Source organism: Crocodylus porosus, unplaced genomic scaffold (assembly GCF_001723895.1).
Source record: "Crocodylus porosus isolate Cpor-Errol unplaced genomic scaffold, CroPor_comp1, whole genome shotgun sequence".
NCBI classification, from domain to species: domain Eukaryota; kingdom Metazoa; phylum Chordata; order Crocodylia; family Crocodylidae; genus Crocodylus; species Crocodylus porosus.
The window spans coordinates 13,155,710-13,177,548 of NW_017728926.1; the positions used below are offsets into that span (position 1 = coordinate 13,155,710).

General features: G+C 48.6%; 1 protein-coding gene across 3 annotated transcripts in view; it reads right to left on the reverse strand.

Moving 5' to 3' along the window:
- KAZN (kazrin, periplakin interacting protein) overlaps positions 1 to 21,839 on the reverse strand; it is a 130,448-nt gene that overhangs the window by 19,090 nt on the left and 89,519 nt on the right. For 2 of the 3 annotated variants that reach the window (XM_019541537.1, XM_019541538.1), the window contains exons 5-8: positions 18,966 to 19,155; positions 14,001 to 14,131; positions 10,290 to 10,340; positions 8,672 to 8,795 (exon numbers count right to left, since the gene is read on the reverse strand). In XM_019541537.1, coding sequence (XP_019397082.1) covers positions 8,672 to 8,795; positions 10,290 to 10,340; positions 14,001 to 14,131; positions 18,966 to 19,155 — 496 coding nt within the window. Of the gene's footprint in view, positions 1 to 6,076; positions 8,796 to 10,289; positions 10,341 to 14,000; positions 14,132 to 18,965; positions 19,156 to 21,839 lie in introns of those variants that run through there. The other variant, XM_019541539.1, reaches the window with a different exon arrangement.

The window sequence follows — 21,839 nt, forward strand, 5'->3', positions numbered from 1 at the left end:
GACAAGGTGCGGTTGGCCCTCCTGACTGCTTCCCCACACTGCCAGCCCATGTTCATCTTGGCATCAATGATGACCCCCAGATCCCTTTCCGCCTCCGTGCTTCATTACGTCTTCATTTCCCCAGTTTAACTTCCTCACTTACCCAAAGGGATGTTCTTTTGATCTGGTGTTCATCCAGCACTCCTCTGGCTGATTTCTCTGCTGCTGAGATCTCCCTCTTGGGCCAATAGGGAAGTCCAAATCAATTCAAAGCTCTCCATATTGATTGGGAAAAGATTTGGAGAGCTTCAAAGACTTGGCCAATCCTTGGCGGCTACAGCAGGATCTGGAGCCGGATTTGGAGCTCGTAAGTACTGTGGTTGGGGGAGGGGGGGCTGGAGGAGGAGGGTGCTCACCGGGTGCTACCAGGCGGGGGGGAAATCCCTGCTGCCCCCCACTGCCCCATGCTGTGTGGGGGCCTCTGCATGAGCCCCTTGACCCCCCCTTGCTTCCCCAGCCTCCCATGGATGCCTCGCCTGCTGCGGCTCTGGTCCTTTAAGGAAAATAAAGCCCCAATCCCCCCCAGGACTCACTGCTCCTGCAGCAGACTCGGGGCTTTGGGGAACTCATGCAGAGCCCCCACATGGCACGAGGCAGTGGGGATCAACCCCAGCCAGCAGGAACTGTGAGTCTGAGGGCTTTCCTCAGGTTTTTTTTTCTCATAGGGTCAGAGCCGCAGCAGGCGGGACAGCCACGGGGGAGGAGGAGCAGGGTTGGGGGGCTTGTGCAGAGCCCCCCCCACAGTGTGGGGCAGTGGGGATCACCCCCCACCCAGCAGCACCCACTGAGTTGGGGCTTTTTTCCCCCATAGAGCTGGGAGCTGGGGCGGGCAGGGGCGATCCTGCTGGGCTGGGAGAGCAGGGGGCGGGGGGACGGGCCTGGCTGATTTGGCTCCTGCTGAATCTCCAAATCAGATTTGGCCGAATAGAATCAGGACAGTGATTTGAATCACTGAATTGAATCACTGTCCCCCAAATCAGCCGAATCTGAAGCAGATACTACTCACTTCGCACAGGCCTAATTTCTGGTATTTGCAGCAGGGAGCAGCTGGTTGAAAATGTCATCTAGGTTTGCTTCTCTTCCTCTATTGGGAAGAGGCAGCTCTAGGCCTGGGGGTTGCTCGTTTCTCTGCTTATCCAATGCCTAGACTCTAAGTATCATGGGCAGTTTCTGCCACTTTGTTCTTTGTAGATGGAGATAGACGCATATACCAAGCAGCTTCAGGCCCACAGGGCAGTTCTGCCTTCTGTTTCTGAACTCACAACTGCATTGGCACAAGGTTATACGTATGTGCCCAGCTGTAGCATTACCTTTTGGTAATGGAACGGAAATTGCCAGTCGGTTGTGTTCAGTAGCAGGACATGCTGGCAGCTCAGCAGCTTTGGTCTAGGCCTGTGGTCCCAGGGGAAGGTCAGGCTTTATGGCTCCGCAAGCCATGTGAGGCTGTCAGGCTGCACGTTGTGCAGCTCTGAACCAGCCCTGCACCAGGCTTGGCCCCAAAGCGCAGAGCCATTGTACAGACAAACACGCGTGGCCGTCGGATGCACACGCTGGGGCTCGCAGGCGGAGGTGCGTTCTAGGGGTGGGTGATATGGGGTTCAAGGACAATGAAGAGTTTACTTTATCAAACCACCGTGGTGCGGCGGTCACAGTTGCATAGCAGAAACTGAGAAGACTGGGCTCGCCACTGGCTTCGCTGTTCTTAACGAAGGGAAGTAAGCAGCACTAAAAGCAAGGAATATGTTCCTGAGCACAGGACGGGGACCCAGGAACGCATGCGCATGCTAATTTGGGCCGTAGCATCCTTGTTGCTCTGAGCAAATCCTTTCAGTCCTCTGCTTCAATTTCTCTGTGGGAGGAGGAGCAACGTCTATCTTAGCACACAGAGCTCTAATGGTTGTATAGCACCACATGCAGTTATATGCCGTTATCAGCATTTCCCCATGTTCTCAGTACCCCTGGTGAGAAGTATTTTAAAATGTGGCTTTCATCACCAGACTCCTTACTTGCAGGCTTTCATGCCTCTTCCAGCACAGATCTACCTCTCTGACACCTCTTTCTTGCATGGATTTTGATGCAGTCATCATGCCAGGTCCTCCACTGCTGTCAATCAGCACAGCTCCATCAAAGTCAGGGGTCAGGCTCCAGCTGGTGGAAATCAGTGTAGCCTCCTGTCGCCAGCAGTTGAGATCCCGGAGTAATGGTAAATCCATATAGCTCCAGTTTGTTAGTCTTAGACTAACTGAAGATCTGGTCTTCTGAGTTCAAAAGCTGCCTCAGACAGAAAGGGTCCAGTTGGATTTGTTAATAGAAGGTGCTCTGCAAAGAGTTACTTATAACGCAGCTGCCAACTCCCCCAGGTAGATATGCTGTCATCCAGGCCACCTATTCTCAACAGAAAAGTGAATTAAAAAAGCAAGAGTATTCCAATGGGAAATTTACTTCGGAGCTACAGGGAACTCTCTCACCACTTTGTGGAAATACCCCTCAGTGACTAGGGTTGTTCCCATATACTACCTCTCCAAGCAATTGCTTATTTTTTCATTTAGCCATGGCCATGCGTACAGCAGATGGTTCTGTGCATTTATAAGTGAGGACATTTGGAGTGAGGGCTTTCAGGTTCCAAACTCACCCCAGCCACGTCTTTTTTAAACAAGGCTGGACAGGTATTTTACGTTGGTGGCTCAGTTTCCCCACCTGTAAAATAGGGGATATTACCACCTGCGCCATGGGAGGAGGGGTGTTGCATGGTTATTTGTAAAGATCCCCCTGACTACTTAAGAGGAAAGGTCGAGTCACGAAGAGGGGGTGCGATTATTTTCTGGAGATCTTATGTGGTAGAGGAAGGTCCAGCAAGTAGGGCACTAGCCTAGAGCTTGGGATACCTGCCTTGCTCTTTGGACAAATGACTTTGGACAAGCCATTATCCTGCCAGTGCCTTGATTTCCTATCTGTAAGGGGAGAAATAGCACTCTCCTCTGGCTGTATTAGCACAGCCACCACGTGGTGCTCAGACACCGCCGTGGCTGAGTTGAGTAGCTTGGACAGACAGTGCAGCTGGAGCAGCCCGTGTCACCAGTGCATTTGTTTCTTTTGCTCAGTGGATCTCATGGAGAATCAGAAGGCTGGAAGGACTGATGCCCATCCACAAGAAAGCAGCTATGCGAGAGGTGCCTGGCTGAAAGATCCAGGTAAGGGCTTCTCTCTTACATGGAGTGGTAATAAACTGCAGGGTTATAGGGCACCTTGACACAAGCTCACCCACAACTAGAATTTGTATCAGCAGTGCCATTTCAGTGAAAATACAGCATCCCTAAACGGCGCGGCTGGTATAAAAGTGGGGCGTAGATCCGGCTTTAGGCTCTTAAGCCATCTCTGGCTGAAATGCTGAATAGGCAATTCTCCTTTAAAGACTATATCGTGATAGATGAATTACCGTATTTTTCGGACCATAAGACGCACCTGACCATAAGACGCACCCAGTTTTTATGGCAGGAGAGACTATGTGTGCCGGTGGCCGGCCATTTTTATTGCCGGCTCCCGGCCACCAGCACGGGCGCCAGCTTCCGGTGTAAACAAGCGGCGGATGTCCCGCTCGGGCTCCGCCTCCTCTGCGGGCAAGCTCCGCCCCGTCTCCCCGGGACACACACCTTCGGACCATAAGACGCACCCTCGTTTTCCCCCCACTTTTGGGGGGGGAAAAGTGCGTCTTATGGTCCGAAAAATACGGTAATTCCCTGTCAAAGCAATTATTAAGCATTACCTCCCTGCTAGGACAATTAAGAACTATGGGTCCAGTCCCATGGTCCCTCCATGACTGGCCCAGTTCGGCAGGCCTGGCTGCAACACTCCCTGCTTTTGCGGAGACTGATCATTGCACTGTCAGATGTTGTAAGTTCAGCAGGTTGAGGGACAAGGAGAAATATCTCTGGCAAACCTCTGTGCTCTTAGCAGCCACAGCTCTTCAGGGAGCCCCACCTTGCCCACAGGTTTGCCTCCCTGCATTTCGTGTCCCTGCCGATCTCTGAACCGCAGGATCCCTTACCTGCTTCCCGTGCATTTCGGCACTGCCTGTGACACTCTCCAGGGCTACAAAATCAAAGCTGGAGACTGGTTGCTCCAACTCAAGGCTTTCTGCTCAACTAACCTTTTGCTGGAGTCTTGATCCTTGGTACCAGTCTCAACCCATAAAAATCACCGTCCTCTATTTGATTGAGAGGCCTGAAACAAAGCCCCAAGCCCCAAAGCCTGGACAGTCCAAAATACACAGCTGGTGCTGCATTGGGTCAAGCACAAACCTCCCATTCAGGTCCTGTTTCTTCCTGGGCTTAGACAGTCAGTTTGCCTTTTCTCCTTTGCTTTCTCCACTACCAGAAACGTTTTACTCAGTGCTGCTTTGGGGGGGATTTGCAACTGCGGCTTTTCTGGCAGTGATGTGGTATTGTGGTATTTCTGGCAGTGACGTTCTCCTCTGCTAGGATTAGGTTGCTTCCTATTGCTTTTGAGTAAACCGAGGTCTGCATTATTCAGTGCATTCAAAACTGGCCCAATTTAAGCCGACTTTGAAGAGGCAAGTCAGGTTTTCCGTGCTTCCTCTTCCTTTCCTTTCTTTGCCCCTACTCTTACCCCGCTGTCCGCAGCTCCATCGCAAGATCTATTCTGCCTCCTCTAGTTCCCACTTCCCCATTCTCCTGGCACAATATTCTCCTCATTAAATCTTCCCCCCTCTCCATGCTGAAGTCTACAGGGGACAGAATAGCCAACAGGACCACTCTGTTGCCCTGGGGGTCCTGTTCTCTCCCCTGTCGGCAGCAGGAGGAAGGACAGTCTAGTGGCTAGGACAGCAGCACAGAATGAAATCATTTCGGTTGAGGGATGCTCAAATGTGGGGTAACATGACCCTTAGGAAAGGGAGGAAGATTTCGCCTTGTATTACTTACCCCCAGTCTTGGAGCACACAAAAAAAGAAAGCATGTTTGAAATCGGTTTTCCGTAGTTTGTCTCTCTCTCTCTCTGCATTTTGCTCAGGGAGGAGATGCCATTTCTAATCCAGTTCATTTTCTGGTTATAATATGTCTGAACACTGCTGTACTGTCCTGGGTATTTAGCAGGGGGAACATTTGGGTCCACCCAGACTTTGGGATGCAGTTAAAAGAAACTTGTGGAAGTATTTCAATTCCTTGCAGACTCTGTCATGTCCACGGCTGACCTATGCTATGGTTCTTAATATAGACTGCGTCCTATGATGTGCAAAGGGAGGGTGCTAAGAGAGCACAGCCGATCAAAGCTTCACAGCTAGGGCAGATGGCCAGAATACCAAACGAGGGCTTTCAGGACAAGGTGGCTTGTGACTTGAAGCACATCTGCCATAAGCAGCAGGCACGAGCTGACTGATGTCCGTGCGTGGTGCTCCTGTTCTGCGGGCAAGCGAAGCAGATGTAAGAGCATAGCTGAAGAGCGCGGCCTCCCGCAGGAATCTGACACTGGTTAGGGCTTCACGAAGCAAAAGACACACTGAGCAATGATTTGACATCACAATTTCAAATGCAAGTTGTGAGCAGAGAGAATCGTCCCGGTTCTTTTGTAGCACGATAACAGCCACGGGAAGGAGTTAGGCCGCGAGCTACCGCGCTGCAAGGAAGGACCGGGCAGCGCAGGTAAGACTTGAAAAGAGAAGGCAAGTTATTGCCAATAGTCAGCGATTTGCTTCCCAGCTCAAACGGGTTTTTTTTGAAAATCCATCTAAAAAAAAGTAAAAGGCAGCAAATTTCAAAGCGGGGCTTGTGTTTCTGCCTGCGGAAATCAGTTTTTGCGAACCTCTCTAACTAGCTAGAAAGAAAACAATACATTTAAGCAAACTCTGGTTCTGGGGAAAAGAGCACACGGCAGAGCTTCTGATACCATGGTGGTGAGTGGCAGAACGCCCAAGATTATTAGCGGACACGACCAGCTCAGATTTGAGCCCCTGGTTAGCGGCCAGGGGCCTAGGCCTAGCAAGCACACCTTAGAAGCAATTAAATCACATCAAATTCATTCATACTTTAAAATAAGCTTTATTTAGATCTTTTATATTTTTATATTTGCATCCATGCCTTCAAGGAATCTCCCCCACTCACGTGGGAAAAGTTAAATCTAATGTTACCCATAATTCATATGCTATTTATTGTAGTTCTCTTTTAAATAAATGATCCTCTTAGTAACTTTAGAATTATTTCCTAATTTACAAAAGCTGAAATGGAAAGGAGACTACGATATAACCAGGAGTTGGCTTGGTTTGTTGTTGTTTTTCTTTTTTAAATTATAAAAACACAATGAAAGGAAAAAAAAAAAGATGTATAAAAATGTTCCTCTGCAGAGAAAGAACCACAGGGCAGTTTCTCCCCAACCCCTCAATTTGAACAGATCCCTTTGCAAAACGGTGCAGATATTTAAAACCCACTTTCCCTGACCCCCTGTGGTTTCTCCACATCATCATGTTAGAAAGTAATGTAGCATGGTGGTATTTTTTGTTTTTAGTTTTGTAATTTAAGACAAAATATCCCTTTCAAACAGGGTGCACTTATCAGAATTAAAAATAATACACTATAGCATTATTAAATAATCTCATTACATTTTTAAGAGCTTAAAATGATATTGCAAGCATTAAAGCACAAGGTACTGTATTCTGTAGTCAGCAAATAGCTGTGCATGTTAAAGGAAAGGGGAAACTGCAGTTAAAAATTACAGGGGAAGATTTTCAAAGAAGCCTAATGGATTTAGGAACACAAGTGCAATTTAAAATCAATGTGGCTTGTGCTCTTGGAGGGGGTGGGGGGGGATCTTCCTCTATGTTAACTGGCATTTAGAAGAGAATGAGCAGACCTTGATTTAAGAAGCAACTGAATCAAACTGCCTGGACTTTCTAAATGCACATGAAGTAGAGTTAGGAGGAAACAATGCCCAAAATAAGTGTTTACGAGATGCTACTGCCAGCTTTGCTTACCTGGGTTCCCAAAGCTATTAAACTGCTGCACTGCGGGATGAATGGCAGGCTGAGATCAGACCCACGACAGGTTTTATACAGACAACATAAATGTCACAGACCTGAATTAACAACGTTTGATACAGAACAAGAGTTCCAGTGTCGCTAAGTGCCTGATCTAATACCGTTTCCTGATCCTGATAATCACTTACTCACTCCCTTCCTTTCCCACGAGTTTCTTTGCTCAGATACAGCAAAGCACATGCTTAGTTTTAAGCAGGTGCCCAAGTCATTTACCACAGGACTTAAGCACTTTGCTGCATAGAGATGAATGGGGCTTTGCTTCCTTAGAAAACCTTTATCGCCCTCTGTCTTGCTACCAAACAAAATGAACTCTGTAAAGAGGAAAAGCTGAAGACACAAAAGGAAAAGCAATTTGTGTTTCTGCAAACAGAAAATACAAAAGCAAAGGCCAGCGCGTTCCAAATCCATGCAGTACTGAGAATTCCCGTCTCTTTTTTGATCTGCTTTGCAATCTGCCCTTTTCCTGTGCGTTATTTCGCGATAAGCATCTATTCTCCAATACAGGAAGCAATTTTACAGTTTAGATAAAGGTATTTACAGCTATCTGATTGCGTTTATCCTTCCACAATAGTGATCCCAGTCCCCAGTCTTGCTGTCAGGGCAGACTGCAGGACCGAGGAGCGTACAAAACATGCAAGCACAAGAGAGAAATACAAAAGAAATTCATTTAGAAAAAAAGAAAAATCACAAAGTCAGAATGAGAAGAACTGATGTTCTCCGGGATTCAGTCCAACCACCTTTAGCTCTGCAGGCATCAAATACTAGGCAGCAGCTTAATATAGAACAGTACAGTATAAACTCACCCTCCTCCTCCCCACCCATCCCAACCACTGTGGAAAAATATAAATCCCAATATCTACGTAATAATTTAGTTAGAATAGCTCTTCTGAATTTGTGCAAATAAATTAAACAATAAAAAGGAAAACTAAACAATTATTCCAGTCTGGCAGGCATTAGAGAGAGCCCATGTTGCCTCCTAAGGTTTTGGCCAGGAAGACATCATCTCGAGTGAGATTTTGAGGTCTTACTAGATAGGCAGAGCCTAACATTTTGTCGGCTAGGTAACTCAGGTGCACCCTGTGAATAGGATACTGTCCCCTCCAACACCCAACTTTGAGAACACACCAGATACAGAATGCACCGACGGGATGGGCTCAAGGAAACAGCGTTTTTGGACAAGAGACGTCACAAGCACAAAGTGCACAATAGTTTTGTTATTTACAAGTACACAGCAGTCCTTCAAGTTTCAAGTTTCGTAAAAAGAAGAAAAATAATCAAAAAAAAAAAATTAAAAAAAAAAAAAAAGAGAGAGAGAGAGAAACAAAGGGAGAGGATTACAACACGACTGCATCGCTCCAAAGACAACAGTTAACATATTCACACACAGGTTTTTGTTTGTAGTATGTACATCAGTTACAGAAGTGGCGACGCAGAGGCAAAGGCTCAACTTTCTTTTGAGTTAGACGCACCCGCACACAGACACACATCCACGCCCACGCACGCACACTGGCAGCAGAGGGAGGCAAGCTACCAGCTCGGGGGGTCACCAGTCTGCATCCTCCTCTATGTAATAATCGGGAGCAGTACCATCAAAGAGGCCTGGGTCTAGGGACTTCCGCTGCTTCCCTCTGGCAAATACCCTTGAGATGGAGCCAAATCCCATTTTCTCTTTCTTCTTTTTCCTTTTTTGGTCTTCGAGGTCCTCTAGAGACTGAGGGTGGGGTTGGGGGGGGGAAAAAAAGGAGGAGGGGAAATAACATGAGCATCTCTGGCATTCGTATGTATGGAGAGAAGCTGCTCGGATGCTAAGCGGTGGGATTGAGGTATGCTGAATGAGTACGTTGGGAGCACCTGAAACGATGAAGATCGCTAGGGGACTTGGCTACTAATATTTCGTGGAAGGAGCCCGCAGTGATGTGCCCAGCATGCTAAAACTCTTAAGAAAGCTCACAAAGGCGGCCTACGGACAGCCACATTCCTTAGGTGGCGTTAAAAATTGCAGCTTGGTAAGGAGGACAGAGAGAAAAGGGTCCATGCTGGGAAGCTGCCATTAATATCTTCATAACTTTGTGGAAAGGCATCAGGGACCAGTAAATCCCAGAACCAAGGTGAGGGACGGGATCCTGCACCAATGACCCCCTTCCTTCTATATGGCAGCAACCAGCCCCAAGCACAATATGGGAAACGGGGTCTGACCCTGCTCTCACTACAAAGCAATCCGTCGACTTCAGGATGACCTGGGGGAGCTTCAACAGAAGGCTGCTGCGGGTGGACATTGGCAGAGGTGTTCAGGGAGCCATTTTCAGGAGTGCCGAGTGCTTGTCTTCCCTAAATTCACGTGCGTTGTTTTCTGCACGAACACCCCCATCCCCACGCACGGGTACAGAGCTTGGCCGAGTCTGCTCGTTGCGCTCCATCCCAGGGTGCCTCATGTCCTTGATGTGCCTGAACCACCTCATCCCCCCTCCGCCCTCAACACCACCACCCTGGACATGCGGCAACAAAGCCATTCCAGGGGGGCCCTTCAGCTGTTTGAAGCATTAGCCGGTATAGCCCTTGCTTTAGGCCAGGCCATTTCTCTCTCAATAGCATTGGTGCAAATTTCCTTAACGTAAAAAATGGCCGAGGTCCCTTTGTTACCCCCTTTCTGCACCCGATTGATTCCCTGAGTCTTGAGAGCGCTAGGAGAGTTCCTCTTCCTTCTGAACCTACTCACTAAACTCGGAGGCATTGTGGACAGGGGTGCAATTAAGAACGACTCAAGACTCCCTTAGACTTACACCCAGCTACACTTTGGCCAGGGGGACTAAGCTGGTGTCACACCTGGGAAGGAGCTGGCAGGAAGTGCAAGGTACATCGTGTGATTCGGTCCCTACAGCTCCTTCCCTCCCTCAGCAGGTGCGATTCCCTATACCTGACAGGTCTGGCTGTGTCCACTACATTTCCTAGATGTGATGACTGATTAAAATCTTTCTCTGTCACCTCTGCTAGGTATGGGTCTGAGTCAACATTTGGATCTGGAGCCAAAGCTCTGGGAATCCGCTGGGTTTGATTCAGGCCAGTTTCCAACAGGGAGAGAGATGCCATGTCTGAATTGTGTGGTCTGTATCTTTTCTTGCCAACATCCTATAAAGCACTTCACGGCTGATGCTAATTAACTGTATTACATTAGCAGGTTGGTTGAGAAAGGGAACTGGTTTCCTACCTGTACAATTGGGTTGTGCAAGTTCTTCTGTACCGGTCCAGGACTATCCCCCTACCAGTAGAAGGAGACAGATCAAATTGAAACAGCTGAAACACAGTTCTGGGTTACCCTACAGCTACAGCAAAAGCAGTCAGTGGATGAAGTATAGAGCCAGAAGCATTCTCTGTGGCAATCCTGTTAACATGCAGGCTTCATGGTGTTAGCCCATGCAAAAGCATCACCGTTTAACAGACACCGGTTATTTGGGGAATGGGAAACAGGACTTTTGAATAGGGAGGAACATGTGAAGGCAGGTAAAACTCTCTTATTCTCTGTTACTCTGATGACTTCAGTGTATGTGGCTAATCAAGAAGGAAGTTCAGCCATGGCTTCAGAAAAGTAAAAAATAAAAAATAAAAAATCAGAGTAAAGATGGGCGACTCAGATGGGATAAAATAAGAATCCTTGAAACTTTCCTCCCCACCCCTAAACTGAATTTAGCAAAACTCTCTTGGATCCAAAAAAGACAGATCAATCAAAATCTTTCTTCGTGTTACAGCTATGTCTCTGGAGACGTCTACCGCATTTTTGCAAGCCAGAAAGGCTCTGAGAGGCATCCGAACTTTGGGGAGCTTGTCAGAGCTCAGCCATACCTTCCCAACCCGTCACTAACAAAAACAAAAGATTTGGGCTAACCAGGATGTTTTAATCCAGGTCCCTTTCCCCTTGGAGCAGTGGTACTTAACCTTGTTGGACCTGAGGAAGCCCTTGCGTTCACTCCTTTCTTGACTAAAGAAAAATAATAGGGTCAGTTCTTCTGTTGCAAAGAACTCAGAAGACCACGATAGGGTAGAAAGCTTTTGACAGGAGGGATTCCCATATGAAACCTCTGGGTTTATCTTGTGAGTCACGTGTAGGTGTTTGCACCCCATCAGTGCTAACGTTACACAGCACCTGTAAAAAGATCTTGTGGCACCCTGCCTTAGGCTAACAGATCAAGAAGTAAGGGGAGGAAAGACTGACCTGGAACCACACTGTGCATGCTGTTCCCAATTGATCTGCTTCTCCCTTTTAGTACAGGGATCACCACTGGCTGATTTAGGGGATGCCCCAGATTGTCCTGCTAACTCATGCCAGATCATTCACTGTCACTTATTGCACATCAATAAGTGGGTGTAAGGGAGCAGACTTCTCTGAAACATTCAAGCCTGGTGACCAGAAGAAAGTAGGGCAAGGGGATTGAAATAAAGCAAGAAGAACCTCTTAGTTCCCAGCTACAATTTTCTCTTCTGGCCCTGGCAGCATGTACCTATCAAGGTATACTCCTTCAGACGTAACTCCGCTCCATTATACCGTCTTAGCGGGTGATGCCTTCTCAACGTGACCTGCCATCCCTCGAGTATGTCGCAGTGACTGCTAGAGATCCTAGAAGTAATTGGCTACACAGAACTGCTTCTGGAAAGCCCAAAAGCTCGTCATTCAGCTTCTCTCACAAATCAGTAGTAGAGTGTGACTGTTGGTACAGCACTCTGGGGGTTTTGTGGGTTAGTGGGAAGTGACCCCGTTGTCAGGATTGCTCCAAGGAACTGGGAAGATGACAATAGTCCACTGCGATGAGGAAGCCCCAGTTTATTACTAAGCAAACCTGCAAAGCCAGGCAAGCTCCTGTCAGGCTGAATGTATAATGTGTATGAGCAGGGTATGGAAAACATGCGAGGAGACAACACAAGTGCACAGAGACTTTCAAACAGGAGAAGCTCCAAGCCTGATCGCTGCAAGTATAAAGGCCGTGCAAATTTAATCAGTGAAAGTTAGTCCTAGGAGGTTCCCTGGCATGGAGATCTGGGGTCTCCTTACTAGTTCTGCTGATGAAAGGATCAGAGAGTTTGAGCTACTGTGGTGGCTGTCGGGAAGGTCAACTCCTGCAGTGGTTAGACTGACACTACCCGCTTGTCCACACAGGTCACTCGGACACTATTAGATGGAGCCTCACAGATGTGGCAGGGGCTTTAACCAGCAAAGTGACAGCTCAAGGGTCTGTTATCAGTCTCCCGAGCTAGCGAGCCTGTCTGGCCTGTTCTCCAGTCTCCCCCAGCGGTCTCCCTTCCCATGAAGTTGCACAACTGCCTGCAGGGGCTGGGACTTGTTCTCTGATGCCCAGATCTTCACCTTAGTCAGCATGCGCTGCAAGGCTTTTTTATCTGGCAGAAATTCATTCACCTGATCCTTTGCCCAGAATCAAATTACATTTATCTGCATCTACTAGCCATGCTATCTTAATTATTCACAGTATAAATCCCTCTCTATCTGATTGCAGTGCTTCTGGGTATCTCCTGCACCTTGCAATTTATTTTCTCGTCTAGTTTCAAACACTCTCTGCCATACCTTAGCTCCAGCCATTTACATTCATGCTGTCACTACAAGGATGGAAGAGATGCTCGTCTTTTCTTTGCTTGCCCATCTATACAGAGAGCTTCCAGACTTAGGCTGGAGGCTCCTGTGATTAATAAAAAAAAAAAAAACAAAATCTCCAATATTAACAAAGAAATCAAATGCAAAGGGCCAATTTCTACTCTTAACTGCACTATTATAAACCAAGATGAACCTCCTTGATGGAATTAGTGTGGATTCATACCAGCCCAGTAGAGAACAGTGTGTGTGGGGCCATGTCAGAGCACATAACCTGCACACTCATCATACTGTCAACTAATGGAGATTTGCTCGGAAGCTCACCCCACGAAGTCCTGTGTTTTTGAAGCGGAAGCTGCTGTGTTCTGTCCCGAAGGCAGTATGTGGTGTGGCCAGCGACTATAGCCAGTTTACCCATGACATTTTAGTTCGTGGAGGGTTTGAAAAAACATGTTTTCATTTTGGCTCACATGGGTTCACAGCTCTCAACACCCAGTCCACCTTGAAAGCTCAAAGTGAATCTGATGAAATGGCTGAATCTGGGTTGCTTTTTGGATCATGGGCCACAAGGAGAAGTTTCAAAGCTCTCTACTTTCTCAAACAAAACTGGAAAAGATCTGATTGGAGTTTGAGGGGAAAAAAGAGCTTTGCTAAAGTCCTGATCCAAGACCCAACATAAAGACCAAGTCTTCCGTTTTGAAGCAGAAGACTCAATACTGTCAAATTTTCACTTTGCTGGAAATCAGTTTGTCCCACTGGAGATCAGTGAGATCTCAGATGTCTCACAGCAAAACCCGCACTTTCTCAAAAACCTCTTGACAACTGGCATTTCTGTGCTGCAATAAAATGTCCTGGAACAAGCTTGTGCCCGTTTTTCAGGACGTCGCAGAGAAATAGATGGGCCCTGTTTTGGAAGAGCTCTTGAAAATGCGGAACCTGTTTCCCGCTGCCTTGTACTGTGAGTGGTCAAGTCTAGCACGCAAAGTCAATGCAAGCCTTGCTCAAATTGGGACAACAGCCATCTTCACTTGTTTTACAGGCAAGAAGCCGGGGGGCAGAGAACAGGGCCCTTTGCTGCTTGCTATTTGGGCAGTTCTAAGTCCTGTTCAAACGCACAGTATGAGCAGTATGAATGGTCAGATCCAAAGCTGAGTGAAGTCAATGGGAATCTCTGCCTTGTCATCACTGGTCTTTGGATCAGATCCTACAAGAAGAGGTGACTCAAGACAAGCAGGTAAGAGTGCCGGCTAAAGGAAGCAATGCAGGTGCAGACGTTAAGATGACAGCTACGGGAGTGACAAATGACCTTCACAACCGCCTTACATTGCACAGGGAATGCGTTCGATGTCGAGGGGAGTTGATGTCACTTGGCGTGGACGACCTGTCGCCTTCTGCTGCTGACGCGTCGGAGATTATGGAAGGCTGCCGTGAATGACAAGGACTCACTCTGACAGCTGAAAGGCAAGGAACAGAGTCGGGTGTCAGTGGAATTTGTGTTTCCATCACAAAAAGCCTCTCTGCAAGGGGGTTTGCTTTAATTTGGAGACGAGATCTCATCAGCCGCTTCCACCAGGAAGGTGCCTTGCACAGTAGTTAGGGACGAGGATATGAGCTCAAATATAGATTTGATATGTACGTCCCGTCATAGTTATTCAAATCATTCTACAGTGTTTTCTGCCTGCCTTTGGCTCTTTCCACTGCAGTACTTCTGCAAGGACAGTTGCTACCTGGGATGCTGGATGAAAACTGTGCATGACAGCATGAATGCCACAGACCTGCTCCTCCCTTCTAGAGCGGTGCAGCCCAAACTCTTCCTCAGCATGACCCCTCACTCCCAACCCACAGCCCTCCACCCGTCACCCCATCCACTGAAGCTGTGACCCCATTTGGGGTCACAACCTACAGTTTGGGAATCGCTGGTCTAGAGAGACACCTGAGAGAGCAGGACTGAACTTGTGGTACACTGACTCCAGAAACTTGGATTCATTTCCCAGCTCTGCTATCATCTCCTTGTGTGGCCCTGGAGCATGAAAAGCATACTATGACCTTCTTCAGTGGTTAAAGTATCACTGCGATCGCTCTGTGGAGTACCTACAGCAGACAGGTAGAAAGCCTTGGGATGTCAGGGCAGCTGTTTTAGTAAGAGTTCGTAGTTTTTGGGAAGAAGTAGCATGTGCCTGAGGGCCTGTGATCTCATCAGGGACTAATAACAGATCCCCGCTCCAATGCTCATCACCTCTGGTGATAAACTGTGGCATGCTGAGCAATCCATGGATTTACAGATGAGAAGCAATCACTACAAACATGTGCCCTCACGTATGTCCATGATTATTGGCACCTTCTACACTGCAGATGCTGGGTCAGTAAGCAAGCCAAGGCCAACGTTTTCTGAAGCCATTAGTAAATCTGTGCACTTTGGTTTCTGGAGGCCCATCTGGAGAGGGGGCTGCAATTCCCCAGAAGTCAGGTGCTCGGTGCCTTGTAAGCACTGGCCCCTGTAAAGCACCCAAGCTCACCAGTCACTTTAAAAATTGAAGGCAGGTCATTCAAGAAACAAGACCATCTGCCCCAGAGCACATTGCTCACTGCATGGTCATGGATGCTTAACTTCAGGGTGCTGATTAAGTACAGGCTTAATTGGATTTCTTTAGTTTTCGCATCACATGGCAGGGGAGGGGATACACACATACATATTCACTGAGCAGAAGCTTTCACATGGTGCCTTGCAGTCTCCATCACAGGGACAGTCGGTAGCCAAACTGAGACCACAAAGGAGCTGCCTCAGCTTTGTCTCTGCTTAAGCCGCCACTCCGAGATGTCCCCGAAGCGTCTGCTCTTCTGCAGTACACTCTTTAATGTTGGCATCGTGCTCTTTGCCAAAAAGGACCAAGGAAAACGCTCTAGTCCTTCGTGTACCACAGGCTGATCTGCAGGTGCAGCTGGCCTTTAAGCATCAGCAGCTGCTCAGGGGCACTGGAGTCTCGAAGGGGGACAGGAAGCATACAGGTGCAGCATACTAATGCCAGTGCCCACGAGGATTAACGGGGTGAGGTGGCTGTGCTGGATTTCCAGCCCTGGGAACAGGAGCTGGCCGTGCCCTCGCCACACACTTTGAAAATCTACTGCATGTCCTGCGGCACTGACTTTCAATCTGGGAACCACAGATTTGCACACCTGATCTGCACCTCACTCCCTGGCAGCTGCTGCTACATGCATTTCGAACTGCCCTGTATCCAAACACGGGCTAAGTCTTTGCATATGGAAGACAAAAGGGCTCGAGTTCCTTCATCCCTTACCATATGCTCTGCAGCTCCTCTGCACCAGGTAAGTGGGTAGAGCGGACAGTGATGGCGGGGCACTTAGCATCAGCAACGTGAGTCAGAAAAGCCTGACTTCTGGTGCCGAAGAGGGGGTGCGTCTCTAGAAGCAGACAAAGCTAACTGCACAACAACTTTCCCTCGCGGAGGGCAGCAGGGAGTTTGCATAAAGCAATGCAGTCGATTTTGTTTCGGCCTGAGTTCGGTTGTGGGAGGAAAAGGCTTCAACAGAACCAGTATCGACACAAACCTTTACAAGCAGAACTGATATTTCTTTTTTTAAAATGCAGATGTTCCCTTGCGGCTCTGGGAAAGCAAACCCAACAGAACTGGGCTGCGGCAAGAGAGAGCAACTCGCTAGACTGACATCACTGTCAGCGCAGGACAAATGTCATCTGTTCATAATATGTGCTGATATTTGTAAAATGGGGGGGGGGGTGTTTTTTGTCTTCATCTTGTCCCTTTACAAACCGCTCCCCCAGGAAGTCTGCAACCCACTGGCTGTGCAAAGTGTCCAAGCGCTGACATGGCTGCAAGCATCCTTTTTGGAATTACACACAAGATGGTCTCATACTAAGTCACTGGCTTCTCCCATGCTTAATGCGCTTTGTGGTGGCTTCCCGTTCCAGCTCAGAGCCCAGCATGCTGCTAAATAACTAGGGACCCTAATGACAATTCCAATATTCACTTTCTTTTCCGTCTCCTTGGGGATCCCGTGAGCTTGGCAACATCCACCTGTATTAGGTTGCATGACAGTCTTGTTATAAAAAAGAAACCCTGGCCAATAGTTAAAGCCCAGCAGTGGCAATGAGCAGATCTGCGCAGTACATAGAGACCAGTCTAGTGATTTCGTGTTTGTGCCTTGGTTACTCCACAGCAATATTTACTGCCAACAGGCGACAGAGAAGCCAAGGGTCTCTAAAGCACTTTGAGATCCCTGGAGTAAAAGTGCCAGCAAACACCATATTTTTAAGTTATAACTATCATTATGGGGTCCCTGCTGGCCCATCTGGGCATTATCTTTACACAAGACAGAGAGCCTGATATTGAGAAAATGCCACTAACCCCCTTGTGCTCTGTAAACTGCTATTTCTCTTGGAATCGCCCATTCGAGCAGAGCAGCCACCTCCCGACTCGAACTGGATGGCTGTTTCACCGTGCTGTGATGTTACAGGGCAGGGATTTGGGAGGCCTCACGTACAGCAGCATTTGGGAGAAGACTGGTATAGCCAGCAGTCAAGACAGAGGGTCTGCATCCGATAAGGCTGCCACTTGATCACTTAGAGCCATTTCTGAAGACCTGAGGAGACTCCTGGATGCAGCATGGCTGCTGCAAAGGTCAGGATAGCTCGTACAGCACAGCCCCTGTCCTCTGGCACTGTCTGCCAGGTAGTAATCAGAAACAACTGCAGTAACCCACAAACCTGCCGTGCGATGCCACAAGCTGGTGGCAGCCCCACCGGAGCCCGCCCTGACACTACTAATGTGCTTTGCTGTGTGCGGGGTCAGAGGTAGCAGGGTGCAAGTGCTGTTCAGCTGGAGCATCAACTCCTTTTTACTAACCATCCTCCCCAAACAGAGTGGGAAGTGCTGCAGGACTAAAGGAGACAACCACAGATACCTCTGACGTGAGCTCACAGGAGAGCACGGGCAGTGGAAACTGGGACTGGGTGCTGAGATGGGGAGGTGCGAGAAGACGACTGGGTCAGGGACAGCGTGAGAGTAGCTTGAGACTGAAAAGGTAGAGGGCAGAGCCTCGTGTACTCAAGCCAGAGAGCAGAGGCTCCAGAGACAGCAACACTTGTGAAGGAGGCCATTTAAAATTAGACACCCAAATCCATTTACACTGTATTGCTTCTCCAGGCAGGGTTGGGCTCTTCTTATGTGTTTCTATGATATTTAATATAGCCAGGCCCTGCTGTCAGGTGTGATCCTTTAAATGTTCCTGTAACGCAGATAACGAATAACACATCCAGAGCTTTTAGATACCCAAATAAGGATCCTTCTTTCCAGAAGTGCTGAGCTCCTGTTGACTTCATCAGAGGTGCTCAGCCCCTCCAAAAGGCAGGCTGCTTCCTCAGATGCCTAGCCGTAAGCATCCAGGTTTGAAAATGCTGGCCCAGCTTCACAGGGAAGCAGGCAGAGAGAGTAGGGAGATTAGCCTCGATTTACTCCTGCCTGCTGCTCTGAAGTAGAGTTAATGCTGCTCCCCGAAGGGGATTAGTTAATCAGGCCACCCAGCTGGCAGAGAGTCAGCAGCTTGAAGGCACAGGGAAAGGTGAGATTATACAGAGGAGGAGGATACTGCGCAGCGGCCTGGAGTTGACCTGAATCTCCACTCCTGGACCCGGGCAGGTTGCTGACGTGCTGGTCATGGTAAAAGGACGGGAGTGCGCTCCAGCTGCAGAGGGTGGGATCAGCTAAGCTTTTGCTCTCCTATAGCATCCCTTCTCCGAAGACCTGCGTGTGCTGTACCAGCGTGCATCTGTAAGCGTTACACAACACACCCCTACGAGAGCAGAGAGCAGCATCCCAACTCACGAGTGAGAGACGGGACCTGGGACCAGCCACTATGCACCAGTTTAGGCCGAGAAGTAACACAGAGGATGAGATAGCCCTCTGATGCCACGGGGGATCCAGAAAGACACTCAGGGTGAAGCCTGAGCTGGGCTCCAACACCCTGCAATACTTCTGCAAGGTTACAGAGGACTCCAGAGACCTTGTGTGGTTACTGGTGCATCCTGGCATTAGCTACACTGGGAACAGTAAACCTTTGGCCCTGTGCCTTTGAAACTGGTAAGGATTTAAATCTATCTGCTATTCCCTCCAGCCACCAGCAGCAGTGATGCCTCCCTCCCTGCTCCAGAAGATGAGTCCAGCCCTTCCCTGGGACCAAGGGGCACCGCTCTGAAAAGCAGCTTCCTCTCCAGGGCAGAAGACACCACAGGCTTCCCGCAGGCTCAGAGCTCACCTTGTCTGTCGGCAGAGTGCTGGGGATGTGAGTGGTACAGCGTCTGCTGGCTCTGTCGGATAGCGGCCGTGAGCGGGAGGTCCGCCTGCATCACCCACTCCTGGTTCCCGTTTAACACCGTCTCGCCTGGCATGGCTAACGAATGCCGCTTGGGGACGTCCTTGGTTAACGTGGCTAAGGACTGCTTGGCCTGGTGGAAGAACCGAAACACAGGACCATAAAACAGCTCTCTCAAGACAGTGCTTGGGTTGCAATGAGATCACCACACCTCCCATCCAAGAGGGGCTGGCACATGAGTGACTCGCACCCTCAAATACAGCCTACCTGTTGCTTCGAGTGCCAAACCCTCCTCAGAGACACCCCCTTTCTTTTTTCAAGGCTGATGACTAATGTGCAGGTGGATCTGCCTGCTGCCAGCGCTGCGGTAAAAAGCCCAAACTTGCCAAGGTTTAAGTGCTGGAACAGCTACTCTTCATATCTGCTCGAATACAGAGCAAAACACGAACAGCAGCAGGAACTTGCGGAAAGCAGGAAAGCCGGCTTCAACTTTCCTGTAACCTCCATGTGAAGGGCTTGCGCTACGGTTAAAGCCAGGACTGGCCAGCTGAAGTCAAGCCCAGGTGGACATAGTAAGGAAATGAGACCAGGCACCAAGCGTGTGATTGCCTCAGAGAGAAACCTGCACCAAAAACTGAAACAGATGTTCATCCAAATGCAGGAGTCCCTGAATTGCACAGCAAGCGGTGCCAAGTTTCACGAAGACAGACGAAGGTATGAAGAAAAAGTCAGCGGTTGGCTCTGGTTCAGTTACGTTAAACAGGCCTGTTTGTTCCTCCGCCGCTCCCAGCAGAGTTAGAAGGGATGTTTTCTCCTGTTCAGTATTTTGCTTTTTTGAAAAATTTAACAGAAGCATCTATAAGGTGAAAAAAAACCCAACAAAAAACAATTCTCATTGCAGAGGCACCTGCCACTCAGCTGCACCTTCTAATTAGCCAGCGGATAATCATTTCTGTGATTCACTTGACATTTTATAATGCAGAAAACTTACAGAACATCCCTTGCTCGATTTCAGGTCTATCGGACTCACGTGGGGTTGTTTCCTGCGGTCGTGTTGAGCACTATTCCTTAAGAGCCTGATGCTGTATTCTGAGCCCTGCAGATGGACCGGCCTGTCTGCACGAAGCACCCCGACTTCACTGGGCCTCTGCCCTGTGCACTGGGGTGCTTCAGGTCACGGGATCTGGACCTAAATCAAGCATGACTGTTGTATTAAATGATGTGTGGCCTCTGCCCTTGTTTCAGAGGCATGGTTAGGGCACACATCAGGTCCTATTGTTCACAAAAAGCTAGCACGAGTGCCTTGTTGCCCACACCCCTTTCCCAAGGCAGGTTTCCTGTGAGCTGATGTGCAATGACCCGAGTGGCATTTGCTGCAGACTATCCAACTGAGAAACCAGGGGCTATGGACAAAGCCCCTCTAGAGTCCAATTCTGCTTTCCCTGCAGAGTGGGAGTTTGGGCCAGTTTTCTTTGGGAGCAGGGTTCCCAATGTCCGAGCGAGAGATCACTGAAGTTCACAGGCATTGCCTTTGGCCCCAGCTACTTCTGGCTTACATCTCAAAGGAGTAAATGTTTACCAGGGGATGTCTTGTGCAGGCAGGGAAGAGATCATGTGAAAAACAACAATTAAAAACCAAGCAGGACTCTCATGCACTCAGTTACCCCATCCCCTGGCCAGTCTGCAGGAACTTTTGTCTAATCTGCTCCAGCAAACTCAGTGTAACGCTAAGGAAAAGAGTCCCAAGTGATGCTGACGTCACTGCAGTGAAGAAACGGCAAAAAGTGCCACCTAGACCAAAGCTAAAGGCACAAGTCACTCAGTCTTGCATGCTACCATCTCCACAGAGCAACTGCTCATGCAGATGCACCTGGCTGTGAGCTGTATGCAATCGCAGCATAATGTGCCCAAACAAAGCATGCATTCATCTGGCAATCTCCGACTCTCTGTGGACAGCCCTAACTTTGTACGGGCTGAATCTTATATCGGAACTGTTCCTATCCAGTAACTGGCATGTCTGTTTTTCCCTCTACTGGTCTAAGCGGAGCAAAAGTCTTTCAAGTAATGCTGCTTCATTCACTGTTTCATTACAGCGATTTCGCTCACGCGCATTCAACTCAATCACAGCAGTGCATGCGTGCTCCCTCCAGTGGTAAATGCCACTCCCCATTTAAAGCAAAGTTATATCTGTCCACAGCCTCAGAAAACGTGCACAAGGCTTCCGCGGTGATACAGCCGTGCAACTCCAGAGTTATGAGTTGGTCAGCATTGCCATTAAGCATCCTGATTTTCAAGGATTTACGAGTTACTTATAAAAAGTCCCTCCAGACTGTAGCTTGGCCACATAGATGAGATCTCAACCCCTAAGCTTTTTTAACATTATTCTTTCTATAAGCAAAGGGTCAATAAATAGCCCTTTCAAGCATTTCCAGGCACTTTTCTTCTGCCTAAAATAAACATTACTATGAAGCTGCCAGTTAATTGTGTCCAAGTCATTTCTGCCTCAAGCGGGCTCCATTTACCAGTTAGTTTTCTTGGACTTGCAGCCCTGCAAGCTCACCTGGGGCTCTAAAAGCCCAGTGGAGCTTTTCTCTTCTCTCCTGCTGGCAGATTGCCTGGCAGGACTGCCCTTGCCTAACCTGTGCCCTGATTCTGTCCCCCTCTCACCTCACTGCGTCACACCAGGTCATTTTTAAGGGTTAAATATCACAGGTTAAATATTGGAACCTGTGACACAGGTTAAATATCTGAACAGTGAATAGTTCACTGCAATGACAGTTCACATCACTGATCCTCACAGCACCCTGGGGTGCCCTG